This window comes from Macadamia integrifolia, chromosome 10 (genome assembly GCF_013358625.1).
Source record: "Macadamia integrifolia cultivar HAES 741 chromosome 10, SCU_Mint_v3, whole genome shotgun sequence".
Classification (NCBI taxonomy): Eukaryota; Viridiplantae; Streptophyta; class Magnoliopsida; order Proteales; family Proteaceae; genus Macadamia; species Macadamia integrifolia.
This window is the reverse complement of record NC_056566.1, coordinates 113,980-129,133: the sequence shown is the minus strand read 5'-3', so window position 1 is coordinate 129,133 and position 15,154 is coordinate 113,980. Positions and strand designations below refer to the sequence as shown.

The window sequence follows — 15,154 nt, the reverse complement described above, 5'->3', positions numbered from 1 at the left end:
AAGCTGGGCCAATCGGGAGGCCCATCAGGCTTACCCCTTGCACCTTGTACCATCTATTTATAAACAGGATGGTTTAGGTCAGGCCATAAACTTGGCAAGCTCAGTTAGGCCTAGTGGTGTGGGCTTGGAATTGACACCCCCTATATACAAACCATTGCCTTGTTATTTTTTAAAATTTCCCAATGTATTTGAATATTTATTCTATTGTATAGATAGATGACTTATTAAAAAAAAAAAAAAAAGTGGTGGGGGGGTGGAAGGAGAATAATGCTACCCGGTTGCACCCTCTAAACTCATACATAGAATGCCATGAAAAGTTGTCGCTAACCCTAAGGTTGGATGCATGTGCACACACTCCCACTGGCATAGTCACTAGTGTAGTGGGTGTGCAATTATGTAGCACAATCTCTCTCACAAAAAATGAATTTGTTCATACTATTGGAGAGCACATGGTCTAGATAACATGTGCTCAAATTCCATAGTCCAAATAGCTTTTTATGTTTGACGTAAACAAATTATTTTTGCATTGACATGCATCTCGTGTAAGTATGTGCACGTGTATCAATAATTTAGACATAACTATGAAGGAGATGGTTCCCTAAAAGGAAGCATGGGGACCAATGGGAGCACATGACAAAGCATCGACAACAACGAGATTTCCATTTCTCATGGAGGCGAGACAATTATCTAGCCCCTCCTCGTGTCTAGGTGTAGATGCCACGCTGCCTTCTATACTTATTTTTCCTTAATTATTATGAGGGAGATGGTTGGCACACCACTAGCTTCCATAGAGATAGCAGCTCAATCAATGAGGGAGCATGGGATGCATGGGGGTCATTTCCAAAGAGAAGAGAGAGAGAGAGAGAGAGTAACACGAGTTGGGCACACTAGCAGCATGCCCAACCTTTTTCATTATTATTATTTATTCATTTCAATCGATAGGCAACTAGGATGGCAATCCAAGAGGGCGGCCAAGGGTGGCATCCTAGCTCCAGGAGAAGAGGGTAGCAAGGGGGAATATAGGATATCAAACATTAGATCGGAGACAATCAAACATGCGACCTCTACCTAAGACTTAGGTCAACACTCTACTACGATTGGCTTCCCCCTCTACCACAATCATGCAATCTCCCAAGCCGAAGTAAAGATCAACATTTAGATGGTAAAAAAAAAAAAAGAAAAAGAGAAGGGAAACTGATTTATGTGGGAGAGTGTGGCCCCTAGGCCCATACACAAGGGAGCCGAAATGATTGCCTGGCTCCCATGAAATACAAAAATGTTACTGTTGATGCTTCATTGTGTATTTCTATTGGCCATCGCATATGCGTAGAGGCCACATTTCCCCACAAGAAACTCTCCCTAGAGAAAAATAATGATTCAGATTTATCTGTGACTCTTAAAATTTTCACGAACAATGTGACATAAAAAATACCAAATTAATATTTTGGTGACTTTTAAAATTCTCACGACATTCTGTGACACCAAAAGTACCCAAATTACTATTTGTTTGCTGATTAACTCTATTTCGTTATCGGAGGAGGAGAGTGTGAGAGACAGAGGAGAGAGAGAGAGAGAGCCCTTGTTTCCATATCTGTTATTGAGTTATTAGTCCCTATTTTTTTGTTTTATATTTCGCCTTCGCTCTGCTGCCCTTCCGACCCCAATCTTTTCTCCCTTCTCTGTTTTCTCGCCTGACAAGGGGAGAAAACGGCTTCGGTTCGCCATTGACGAGCTTTGTTCTGCATTAGAGGTATGGGATTTTCACTCGACAAGGCCTATGTTTTCTCCTCCGATCCAAATGTCCTTATCATCTGTAGATTCGTTTCTGTCCGTCTGTATCGATTGGGTTTTGGTTAGGGTTTTGGGGATTTTCTTTTCGATTATTTCTTTTTGTCCCGAGGAGGTTTCTAGGGCTTATTGGATTGGGGTTGCATGGAATTAATGGATGTAAGATTATCTTTATAGGTCTTGCAAAGTCTTATTGTTACCATTTCATGGTTTTCCTCCTCGAGGTAGATTTCAATGAATTCAGTATTTGTCTGAATGCGTTTTGTGCATGTGGACTGCCGGTTCTGACTTCTGAGAGTTTTAACGAATGGGTTCGAGATTTTTCTCGCTTAAGAATTCTTTGTTTTTTGCCTCTGGCCTTTGAATCTGTTAATGGGGATGTTTGAGGGGGTTTTCTATTCTGGACCGTGAGGTAATTTTAATTGAAAAAAGAACATTTGTCTTCCGTTCTACCGATTGTGATATCTCTTTGAGCGCTTATTTTCCGCCTTAATTGTTTTTCACTCAACCGAATGTATGGACACAGTGGTGATACTTCTATGTCATGAATTTTGTGAATTATGAAGATGGTATCTAAATAGACCGAGTAGTTTCTGCACAATTTTCCTCTCTATGTAGTTTGGTGTTTTGAAGTTGCTATTGCCGTTGACTGTCGCATTTGTTATTTCCTGGAGGGCGCAGGTGAAGATTGTCGGGGGGATAATTTTTTGACTGGGTCATGGCTGGGAGTGTGAGCGAAGACTATGGGGCTGGAAGGTCTTCGGAGGGGATTTCAAGTGGGCAGCGTTGCCAATCTGGGGAAGCTCTGGCAGAATGGCGGTCCTCTGAGCAGGTTGAAAATGGAACACCTTCTACTTCACCTCCTTACTGGGACACTGATGACGATGATGATTGTGGTATGCTCCTCTTATGTCTCAGTTGCTCTTTGCGTCTCCCTCTCTTTATCTTGTAACCTCATTGTGTTTTCCTGACAATCGTGTCACAACTTGCAACTAGGCGTTTTACCTATTGTATATAATATCCACAAACTCAACCTCTTTTTATTCCTGGGTGGGGGGAGGATGCCCTTGTGCCCTTGTGCCCTTGTGGTTGGTTTTCAAATTCCTGATCACAGTACAATCTGATTGCCTCTTGGTAGCATGGAGTGTCTGACCATTAAGGAGGATGTATGAATTGTGTTTATTTTTTTTCTGTTTTTTCTTAGGAGAGTTTGTATAGATTCTGTGATCCTGTCTCTTATTTGTAGTACTTGGTGGAGTATTAGTAATCTAGGGCATGCTTTACTGTTTGTCTGCTTTGCTGGAGAAAGTCGATGGTAGACTGCGTATAGGTTACTAACAGTAACAAGTGCCCAACTATCATCAGATGGGGGCACGTCTGTATGAAAAAGTCCAAATGTAATGCGTTTATAAACTTTGTGAACAATTTAAATACGGTCTTTAAAATATGCTCAATGGCTGTTTTATTTTTATCTCTTTCTGCTTGTCAAGTAAGCCAACATGATCAAGGGAACATGGTCTTCCATTGACATATGTCTATGTTGCAGCACAAGTCTTTTTAATATGGCAAATGCAGTTATAAGTAGCAGTTATTGTAGACTTAATCCATGTTATAATATTGTGATGCACTATAAGTAGCAGTTATTGTGAACTTAATCCATGTTATAATATTGTGATGCACTGTGGTGGGACTATTCAAAAAACGAAAAGATAATTACCTTTAAGTTGATTGACGTGCAATATTTTTGTCCTTACATTTTTCATTTGCTCTGTTTCTCATGATGCATACAAAGGGATGCTAGCCCATTCTTTAGGTAGGAGTATTGTTTCCATACTGGCGTTTTGCTTATTTAATTTTCAGGTGGCCTCTGTTACATTTGAATTGCTTCCAGGGTTTACTATTTTCCTTTTTCCCTTTTATATGTTGGCTTTGGCCATGTTTGGTTGGATCAAAGGCACACCACTTTTGAGATTATGGAGTGATTCAGTGGGTCTTGTGATATTTGGTTACCATGTGAAAAAACAATTTCTGCTGAGTGTCTCAACCAATACTGTTGCTAAAGAAAGAAGAGGGGGGGAAGAAGCAGACGTGTGCTTCCACCAGCTACCTCCTCCAGAACGAAAAAGGGGGGAAGTTTTTTTTCTGAATTCTGAAATTTCAGCATTCTGCTGGGCCAAGTACAGCATATGTTCTTTTCATACGGTCATACCTGTTTGATCATACTTTGATAGTTTGATTAGTTATCCTCTTTGTAATTTCCTCCTCTCCTTATAAATCCTCTCTTTATTGCTAACTTTTTTATTGGGGTTAATCAGTATTGATAGCAAAGGCAGCTTTTTTTTTAGAGGGTTAGTTTTTTTAACTCGCTTAATTTTACAGGGACTGTGATGGGTATTTAGAGGGTGGTTACATGGTTGCATCTCTGCAGCTTCCTTTTGAATGCTCATTAATAATGGCAGATGCAGTAATGAGTGACCAGTGTGTGGATCGATATGATGGGGGACGATGAGAGGGATGTCTAAAGGTGAAGATTAGAGGAGGCACTCCTACGATTCCTCACTGCAATATGCTGTTGAGACACTTGTTTTATGGGTCTATACGGTAGCCAGGCAGCTGAATTGCGTGGCAATGTTGAGAAATATTGCAACATTAACTGGATTTTGAAGAAGAGCTTCCATAGGAAACGGGTCCATGTAAGCCAACTTTTATTTCATATGTGGGATCGCAATAATGTAAACACTGGATCTAGGTAAATCTGCAATTTGGTCTTGGGAGATGGAGAGGAGACTTGTGGGTTGGAAGAAGATACCTATTTCCTATCATCCTTTCGGATGAATCACTCTTGTAGGACAAAAATATGGGTTTACAAATGTACTTTATGTCAATACTATGATCTGCGTATCCGTGGTAAAAAACAATTGGAAGTTATATGTGGAATTTTCATTTTGTGTTTGTTGGGGAGTAAGGGAGGAGTGAAATTTCTGCATTCAACTGTATATTTGTTTTTAGGCTGGGAAGATTTGATGTTTGATGTTTGGCAGTGGACTGCCAGTTTTGACGATAAATGCATGGATATTTGAGTGGTTATGAAGATTAAGCTGTTGGATGCTTTGTGAATGCTGTGGGTAGAACACAAAATTGGGGTGGGTTTTTAGGTTGAAACTCTAGGAAGGTGATCTCAAGTTATGGATTGTGTCTGTGGAATATATTATGAAACAAAAAAGAGGAACATGCCTTCATGAATTATATGAGTAGTGGGAAAGAGGGAGAATATAGAGGTTGAGAAATTGGAAGATTCATGGGTGGAAAAGGAGGAAGCTTGAAGATTTCTACCCAAGTATATGTCCACTACCAGTTGATAATGTGATGCCATTTTTCCTGTGCCAATGGGAGGATGGTTTCAATTCTTTGCTTAGTGTGAACCTTTAGTAAAGTGATCTGGACAGCATAGGAACATAGATGGACAGCGCAATGTGGATGTTATAATCTAGTAATACTATGAGTGCATTTTAAAAGGTCTTTAAGATTTCTGTTAAGTACCTTATATTTGGAGGACTTCCTATCCCACTAGCCGCCCTTGGTGCTAACTTTGGATCACTTACAAGGGGATTGGTTTTGGGGCATCATATGATATTTCTATGAGATTCGAGGGCTACAAGCAGAAGGCGAACCTTCTCCTTGTTCACTGTGTAGTGGCCAGAATCACTTGGAGCTATTATTTAAACTTTCAAGTATTTTTATTGAGCAGGTGACACCAAATTGCATGACACTATTAATGAATGGCGTGCTATAAAGTATTTAGGAGAATGATTACAGACACACTCATTGGTGAATTTGCAAAGAAATAAGAAGGTTCTTGATGATAATTCTTGGGGTATACCAAAAATCTGCTCAGATAGTGGCACACAATCATCAGTGAATTCGGAAAAAAAAGGGGAAAAATTTGAGTTGAGGTTTACTAAAAATATGTTAGAATGTTGGGTCTCATCATCTAAATTAAAATTTGCCTACAAAAACGTTCTGTGTGGTTGTTAGGGAACCCTTTGGTGCTAGGTTGGTGCATGCTTTTGGGAAAACCAAGGGTCTGCTTTTTTTTTTTTTTTGAGGTGTGTGTGTGCAGAAATAAATACTGTACATGTCGTGATGATATGCATGCAATTCAGTACTTGCATGGTTTCAGATATAATGAGTACAAATCTATTTACTGCTTCCTGTTGATAAAATAAGAAGAAAATGTTAGCTGGGACAACTAAAGCAACAACAATAACAACATATCCTCATCCCAATCAAATGGGATCGGCTAAATGGATATGTGCAAACACAAAAAAGAACAATAAAAGTAAAAGAAAAGGGACACAACAACAACAACTCAGAAAAATCCCACCTAAATGGGGTTGGCTATATGGATCCTTGCCTTCCAATCAGCTCTATTCGATGTCATAAGTGGGACAAGACCTAAACTATGCATGTCTCTTTCCTCACTACTTCTCCTATGGTCATTTTAGGCCTGTACCTAGCTCTTTTAGATCCTTCAATCTGAATCAGATCACTTATGCATCCCAAGGCCTCCGTTGAACATGGCCATAACACATCAAATGGAAAGCGACCTTGTTGAAATTTATCTTGAAATGGCTATATGCATTAAGCGTGCATCAACATTCAGTTTGTGAACATTGAGGAAAATTACATTCATTTGGCCTTGGATATGGTCACTACTTTTTTTTTTTTTTGTAGAAGTTTTATTTGTTTCTGTTGGAACCCCTAAGATTTTTAGTATTTTTTTTTCTGCCAAGGTCTTTATGCATTTCTGTAATTTTTGTGGGAATGCGGCAATATCAATGCTTTTAGGTTTCTTTAAAGTTTTACCAAGTCAATAAGGTTAATGATGGAGGTGGTTGGAAAGGTGCCTAAGTTTAGGTGGTTTGTTTGCTTTTAGAGAGACTGTTTCAGACTGGACGGGGCTTAGGCTCCCTGTTTTTAACACATCTGGTCAACCGCATGTCCCAAAAGTTTGAGCTATTAGGTAGGGTTCATAACAATGTATATGAACAGCCCATGTCTATCGAAAAGTTATGTCATGACTTCTTTGTTAGAATTACCGGAGGACAAATTTTGTGCTTAGTTAGAAAATTCGTTTGTTGTTTGCGTCTTAGTTATACCCTTACTTCTTATATCTTTGTAAAATTTTAAATTTGTCTTTCTCTTACCATTAACAAGTACAGCATATCGTACTTGTTCTTTTTCAAATGTTTGCGTACAACAGGAACGATATTGGTTTTGGAAAATTCATGGTAAAATCATTCAAAATTTGTACTATATATACAAATTTGAATACCCTATTTTCCTGAACAACATGCGAAATATAAATGGCATGAATATATATATATATATATACCTTGATATTCCCTGATCTCATTTTTTTGTGAAAATTTTTGAATGAATAATTGAAACATTTCTGTACTGTGCATTTGTAAATCGAATTATTGTGTATGGTAACGAGGTTCTGCTACACACTGGGAATATTTATTGAAAACGGGACATAATTTTCATTTTTCAACGTATTGATTAGCGAAAGCTGTCATAGTTAAATAAAGGTACATTAGACACACTTTCACTTGTAAGTATTTACTTGGTGGAAGTCCATTGGATCCTAATTTTTCAAGTCCAAACAGCCCCTGACCCAAAACCCTTAGTTGAAACTATTATGATTAATGAGGAAAATTAGCCTCAAATCCATCAATATTCACTAATTTTATTTATTAATCATGATAAAATATAATATGTTCAAATGAGTGGTCCTAAGTCTGACCTTGGGATTTTCAACTTGGCTATTGAACTGGAATGTTGAGCTCAATCTCTGCTCACGGTTCATCCCTTGTAACGTTTGTTGCAATTGAGATGAGAGATTGATCAGCATACTACGTTTAATATAAACTAGGCCTGGTTATTGTTTCAACATATACTTAGTTTCTTATCCAAGGAAATACAGATTTGGTGGCTAGTTGTACACATTCCACCCTTAAGTCTTTCACTCCTGGTAAATTTAAGGCTACTGTTTCTTTTTCATCAAATTATTCAAGCTATCATTTGGATGGAATTTTTGCTGAGTTGATTTCTGTTATATACATATAGGGCCAAAACCATCTGAGCTCTATGGAAAATTTACATGGAAGATAGAGAACTTTTCACAGATTAACAAAAGAGAACTTCGGAGTAATGCATTTGAGGTTGGCGGTTACAAATGGTATGGGGTTTCGTTCTTTATCTGGTTTATTTAATGCCTATGCATGTACTTTTACTTCAATTTTGTTCTACAAGTCTTCTCTGTGCCATTCTTATGTTCCTTTTCGTTTCCTTCCCCCTTCCTCCCAATGAATAGTTTGCATGTCTTTTGGTTATGACAGCTAGTTCGTCACACCTTTGCATGTAGGGCCTTTTTTTTTTTTTTTTTTTTAAATCTTTGAGCAGGTCAATTTGGGTAATGACGTAATGGAGGATTGGATACTAATGTATAATGTGGTCACAAGAAAATTGTGTGAAAGCAATATTCATGTGATCACTTAGAGAAGAATGCCACTTCAATGATATATGAAAAGTGTCTCAATTTATCGTACTTTGGTATCAATAATTTCCTTTACTGTAGTGTTGGATAAATGGTACTAATGCAGATTGATTAGAGGATCTGCTAGTGGTGGGTTTTCTTTTAAGATAGAAAGAAAGAGACTGCTAGCAGTGGATCCGCAAGATAGGGAAGAAAGGGAATTGCAAGGGTGAGGGGAAGAAAGGGAATCTCAAGGATGAGATAGAGGAGAGAGAACAAAAGAGAATAGAAGAAATCAGGTTTGGGATACTAATCCCATATGCCAAGCTTAATAGCTTCAAAACTCTTTAAAGAACTCATTCATTACTCAAATCATCTGCAGGTTTGGGATAATAATCCCATATGCAAAGCTTAATCGCTTCAAAACTCTTTAAAGAACTCATTCATTGCTCAAATCATCTGCAATTGATGGGGAGATGTTTATTACGTAAAAATCTTCTAAAATGCTAAATTGGCTCATAAAAGGACTCCTAGTCACTCTTAACATACTGAATCAAGTAAATAGATTGAGAGTAGAACTCCAACTATTAAGTATCCTAAGCCAACCCAAATACTAACTAAAAAAGATTCTTTCTAGACTAAACTTAGTTAACCACACATGGGACCCAGACAATCTTATATATATATATATATATACTTAATCCCGAGTACATTATTAAGACCCCTAATGTAGGTTTGCAACATAGGCCCATTACAAGGTCCATAGAACCCAACTATGGGACACAATGGAGTCTTCTGAAGCCCGATTGGCTCAATCAGACAATCTTAACTGCAATAGATACCATGGAGACTAGCTGCAGAGAATAGGATAAACAGTTGTCCTAGGTAAAGAGAGAAGGGAAAAGATGAAGAGAAAAGAAAGCAAGAACGAGAGAGAAGGGGGGGGAACTCCAGAACACGATAGGACTAGAGATTAGGCTTTCGTGTTTTAGCAGTAGTCTATATTGTGTATTCCTTTCCTTCTAAGAGTCGGTCAGAGTCTAATTACACAGTTCAACTTAAACTTAGAGTAAACACCCTCAAGACAAAGATGGATGAGTGGCAAAACGAGAAAGGACAAAGTAAGGAATGAATGTATTAGAGCTGATTTGGGAGTTGCCCCGATCAATGACAAGCTCTGATAAAATCGCTTGAGGTGGCATGGTCACGTATAACAGAGGCCTCGGATGCTTTGGTAAGGAAGGGTGGTGTAATTTCGCTTGAAGGAGCTAAAAGAGCTAGGGGCAGGCCTAAAATGACCATAGGGAAGTAGTGAGGAATGACATGCATAGCCTAGACCTTGTCCCAAGTATGACCTCGGATAGAGCCAATTGGAAGGCAAGGATCCATGTAGCCAACCCCATTTAGCTGAGATTTTCCTGACTTGATGGTGCTAGGCTTCTTTCCTTTTACTTTCATTTCTCCTATTTTGTTTTTACATGGATCCATGTAGCTGACTCATTAGGCTGGAATAAGGTTGAGTTTGTTGTTGTTGTACCCAGCTTGGAACAACCATTGAGAAACAAAGGCACGCTCGGAAAACGCCTTAGTGAACCTATTGCCAAGTTGATTGGATGTGTTAACAGACATAGTAGAAATTAGCTTATATAGAACATCATTTCTCACAAAATGATGGTTGACCTCAATATGCTTGGTCCTCTTATGGAATATTGAATTGCTGGCAATATAAATTTGCAGCTTGATTGTCACAATACATATTCTTAGGCATATCAACTAAAGACCCCAACTCTTGAATCAAAGATTTTAACCACATCATTTTGGCTGTCGTATGTGCCATAGCTCTGTATTTAGCCTTTGCACTTGACCGGGCCATTGTAGTTTGCTTCTTACTCCTCTAGGTAACAAGATTTCCTCCAAGGAATGTACAATACTCAGTAGTAGATCTACGATCACCATTAACACCAACCCAGCCTACATCAGAGTAGCTTGTAATATCAATACTAACATGATAGTGATAAATAAGACCTTCCCAAGAGTGCCTTTGAGATACCTCAAAATATGACAAGCAGCCTCCTAGTGGGCTTGTTTAGGAGTTTCTATAAACCAACTAATTAAATAAATGGAATATCAGGTTGAGTAACGGTTAGATAAATAAGTCTGCCAATAAGTCACCTGTACTGATGTTTATCCACAAAGTCTTTGTCATCACACGCAAGTTTCGAATGAGGATCCATAGGAGTGTGCACATGTTTAGAACCTAACATCCCAGTTTCAGAGAGGAGACCAAGCATAAACTGATTCACTTTGTACTAGGAACAAAGTCAATACCCAAGAAATATCAGAGTATTCCCAGATCTTTCATCTGAAAATGTCGCCGTAGATATGCCTTGACATCCTCAATTCCAGGGGAGTCATCACCAGAAATGGTGATATCATCCATATACAAAATCGGGAATGCAAACCTTTGATGCATTCTCCCCCTGAGAAACATACCTAGGAGATTGCTTATATACTCCTCCTGTTCTAAATCGCGATATAAGAAGACATTTTTTATATCAAGTTGAAAAACAAAGGCCAATCAAGATTAACAACTAAGGATATCAGAACTCGAACAGAGTTAAGGCGTACAACTGGAGGGAATGTCTCAGTGTAATCAATGCCATACCTCTGAGTATGTTGTCAAGTGTCAGTTAGCTGCATGCAGAGATTGCTTCATTTATTCAATATGATTGAATCTCTAAAAAATGTGTTCGCAGGTATATTTTGATCTACCCACAAGGATGCGATGTTTGCAACCATCTTTCTTTGTTTCTTTGTGTTGCTAATCATGATAAGCTTCTCCCAGGTTTGATATACTTTTTGACTTCCATAATTCTAGGTTACCAACTATTCTTTGTCTTTTGTAACTGATTTTGTATAACTTCTCTTCTGTTCCAACAACAGGATGGAGTCATTTTGCTCAGTTTACAATAGCTGTGGTGAATAAAGAGCCAAAGAAATCCAAATACTCAGGTCTGTTTCTTCTTGTTTAGTTGCTATAATGTAGCTTCTTTCTTCCTCACCCACGTGCATGTGCGAGTCCAAAAATGGTTTTGATGCTAATGTTGCTGATGGAAGTATGCAGATACATTGCACCGGTTCTGGAAGAAAGAGCACGATTGGGGGTGGAAAAAGTTTATGGAGTTGTCAAAGGTTCAAGATGGTTTTATTGTTGGTGACACTCTCATTATAAAGGCTCAAGTCCAAGTTATTAGGTACTTCCAAAATTTTTTATCCATGTTGTTGGCATGTCACTATAAAGACAAATGTGAGTAATCATGTTATGCCCAAATAGGAACAAATAGATTTCTGTTGTAACATTTACAAAATTTATATATGCCCACTAGAAATTTTAAGCAGTCTCAAATTACAAATTTCTGTATAACCCTCGAATCCTAAATCTTTTTATTTTTTTTGGGATTCATCGAGTCTGAAAGCTTGTATTTGTCTCATATTAGGGTACCTGCCTTTTTATCCATCTATCATCATAACCATTTACCATAGTTTTTTGTTTAGTTAGTTTGCTGATGATTGATGAAAATTGTTCGAAATTTAAATCATAATTGTCAAAATTCAGAAAAATATTTTGGTTTCTTAGGACACCTAAACGAAAGCACATGCAGAATATAAAAAATACAATATTTGCTCGGATTGAGTGAAATAACATGATTGAAATGTCAAGAATTTCCTCTAAGTATTACATTCTTTCATATAAAATACCAATTTTGAGTAAAAAATAAGTCTGAAATCAGAATTTATGAAATGAGTCGAAATTGCTAGAACGCCTCAGATTTGTAGAACTTACAAATCTTTGGAGATTCAAACTTCTCCCAAACTCATCTATGCTTTCACGACAAGATTGCAAAGAAACATTTGGGTTGAAACTTCAAGAAAGAGACAAATCCCTAAAATGTATCTTGGTTAAATAATATCCTAGATTTGAGCAATTTTTTGAATGGTTACACTATTTTACCTTCATTTCCTAAAAAATTCCTTTTATCATCTCTATTTTTCTCTGTATGTCAGGGAGAGAGCAGATCGCCCTTTTCGTTGCCTTGATTGTTTGTATAGGAGAGAACTTGTTCGAGTATATCTAACTAACGTTGAACAAATTTGTCGGCGCTTTGTGGAGGAGAGGAGAGGCAAGCTTGGGAAGTTGATTGAGGACAAAGTGAGATGGTCAAGGTAGATTATGTTTCTGTTATCAGTATCTTTCATCCTAAACAAATTGTAAAAGGTATTTGGTTTTATTTATCACCATTAGAAACAGACAAGCTATATCAATTCAGGAGAATATCTTATGAGCTGCCAAAGCTGTTTTGTTTTTTGATTCATGTGAATGATTTCTCAGGATTCTCTAAAGGAAATATATTTCCTGTTAATCATCCACATTTCTCTATAATGTGCATCTTTTACATCAGACAACTCCATCTTTTGGACCAGACAACTCCAGTAAGGAGACTGCAGTATCTTTACCGTGTTGGAGATTTTTCTTTGATTTTATTCTCTCATGTTTTATTAGTTGTTATTCACCTGTTCCAACTAGTGCTAATTTGCAGTAGTATTGTTGTTGGTATATTAGCCGTTTATTTGCAAACTGAAGTTTTCTATCATGTCCTGCTTCTTACTTGCCTGTAATTAATCAGATGATCAAACTTCACTATGTTGAATTTGGTCTGTACTATTTAACAAGGGATGTTTATGTTTGTGGTGGTTGCAGCTTCTGCGCTTTCTGGTTAGGAGTTGACCAGAATGCGAGGCGTCGCATGTCCAGGGAGAAAACTGATGTGATCTTGAAGGTGGTTGTGAAGCATTTTTTTATAGAGAAGGAAGTTACCTCTACATTGGTAATGGATTCACTCTATAGTGGTTTGAAGGCTCTTGAGGGCCAGAGCAAGAGCAAGAAAGGGAGAGCAAAACAATCAGAAAATGAAGAAACACCAGATCCCATTGTTCGGGTAGAGAAAGGCATATTCATTTTGGGAGATGATGTGTTACTACTACTTGAAAGGGCTGCTTTGGAGCCACTGCCTCCGAAGGATGAGAAAGGTCCTCAAAATCGTACAAAGGTAAGCTATTATTCTCATAGTATAATGATAAAGTAGAGGGAGGGCTAATCTCTCCCCCTGCTTCTATTATAATGCATCAACACTGCACAATGTATTGGGAATTGGTTTCTTGGTAGTTGTGGAATCAAGAAACTGTGCTATTTCTACTTGGAATGCATCGAGAAGTGCAAAATTTATGACAAAAAATATTTGCTGATATTTTACCTAAATTATGTGTAGGATGGGAGTTCGGGAGAGGACTCCAACAAAGATTCCATTGAGCGTGATGAAAGGCGTCTGACAGAACTTGGTCGGAGGACAGTAGAAATTTTTGTGCTTGCCCATATTTTCAGGTAAGTTACTTGCAGTATGTGTTTCTGCTGTCCACTTTTCTGAGCACTTAATTCATGCTTTTTGAGGCGTGAAGCTTTTCAGTGATACCTTATTGTTGTTACTTGTAAAACCTTCTTACTGTTGTGGACAAGCTCAACTCCTCTGCTAGTTAATGGATTGTGGGCGATTTAAATATTTGTGCTCCTAGTCCTAGACGTCAGAACTCAGAGTATCCTATATTCAAACAAAAAATGCAGTGGACAAGAATTTATGAATAATTTGCAATTTAATTTCCAGGGCAGTTATATTTTCCTGGCAACTGAACTTTGTTGTCTAACATTTGGCTTTTGCTGTAGACTGTAGTTCCTTAATCAATTAGAGTTCTCTAAACCTTGCCATGTACTTTTCTCTTTCTTGTTGTAATTTACTAAGGAGATGTTATCAAGGTCTAAAATGTAAAAAGAGGACACCTTGTCATTTTATCAGATGGATCCATGGTGCTCAATCTGACCCTTTAGTGAGAGACAGCAGTGCTTGGATGGAGGATGAATCTCAACTATATGGCTTACCTTATGAGAGGTGGAGCAACCTTCCCTCTAAATATGGTTTGGGTCGGGGAGTTTACCCCATATAGAAGCTTTAATATGGGTTCACGTCTTAGAAAATGCGTTTTACTGTGGACAACCTAATAAATACTGGGATGCATCTTGGAACAGGTGTGTTTTGTGTCTAAAGGAGGCAAAAACATCGTTTGCTTATACATTGTGAGTCAATGGGGATCGTCGCTTTTATTTTTGACACATTTGTTATTGGTATTTTTTTTGGGGTGAATTACAAATTCACTACCAAAAGGAGAAATAGATACAAGGAGTCCCTAGAATAGTGGAAAAAGAAAAAAACAATGCAGGAAAACAATATTAAACCAAGCAACACCCGACCATCAGGGAGAGTAGGCAGAGGCTTGCAGTAAGGAGATGGGCAGGTCCCAGGGCACAACAATAAGCTTGTTATCTGGGGAATCAACGCAACTAGAGGGGACTAAAAATAGCTTGATTTGGCATCTAAAGCTATGGACTTCCAAATCTTCTTGAAGAATCTTGAGCTAGAGAACCATCTCTTGAGAATAATTGAGATTACGCTCTGTCAAAATATAGCTAATGGCGGCACCAAAGGTAAGCTTTTCGACCATGTCACATATTGACTTATCACCAAAGCTTATATCCACTCAGATCCATTCCCTCACGAATGGGAGAATTCCTTCTTCTCCTTGGCCAACATTTACCTAGGACTCCAGGAGACCTTTTCCAAACTGAAGCGGGAAGGGGAAAGCAAACAAAGGCGGTCCACATCTTCCACAACATTTCAACAAAGATAGTAGGAAGAAGGGACAAGAATCTCATGATAA

General features: G+C 38.1%; 1 protein-coding gene across 3 annotated transcripts in view; it reads left to right on the top strand.

The window, feature by feature from the left end:
• Positions 1-1,552: 1,552 nt before the first annotated feature.
• The window catches only part of LOC122091837 (TNF receptor-associated factor homolog 1b-like), a 35,956-nt gene continuing 22,354 nt past the window's right edge, over positions 1,553-15,154 (top strand). Inside the window, exons 1-9 of one of the 3 annotated variants that reach the window (XM_042662005.1) lie at positions 1,553-1,750; positions 2,470-2,684; positions 7,921-8,032; positions 11,086-11,174; positions 11,273-11,341; positions 11,454-11,583; positions 12,395-12,553; positions 13,089-13,437; positions 13,657-13,769. In XM_042662005.1, the coding sequence (XP_042517939.1) occupies positions 2,507-2,684; positions 7,921-8,032; positions 11,086-11,174; positions 11,273-11,341; positions 11,454-11,583; positions 12,395-12,553; positions 13,089-13,437; positions 13,657-13,769 (1,199 nt within the window). In that variant the 5' untranslated portion in view covers positions 1,553-1,750; positions 2,470-2,506. Of the gene's footprint in view, positions 1,751-2,462; positions 2,685-7,920; positions 8,033-11,085; positions 11,175-11,272; positions 11,342-11,453; positions 11,584-12,394; positions 12,554-13,088; positions 13,438-13,656; positions 13,770-15,154 lie in introns of all 3 variants that reach the window. The other 2 variants (XM_042662006.1, XM_042662008.1) reach the window with 2 other exon arrangements.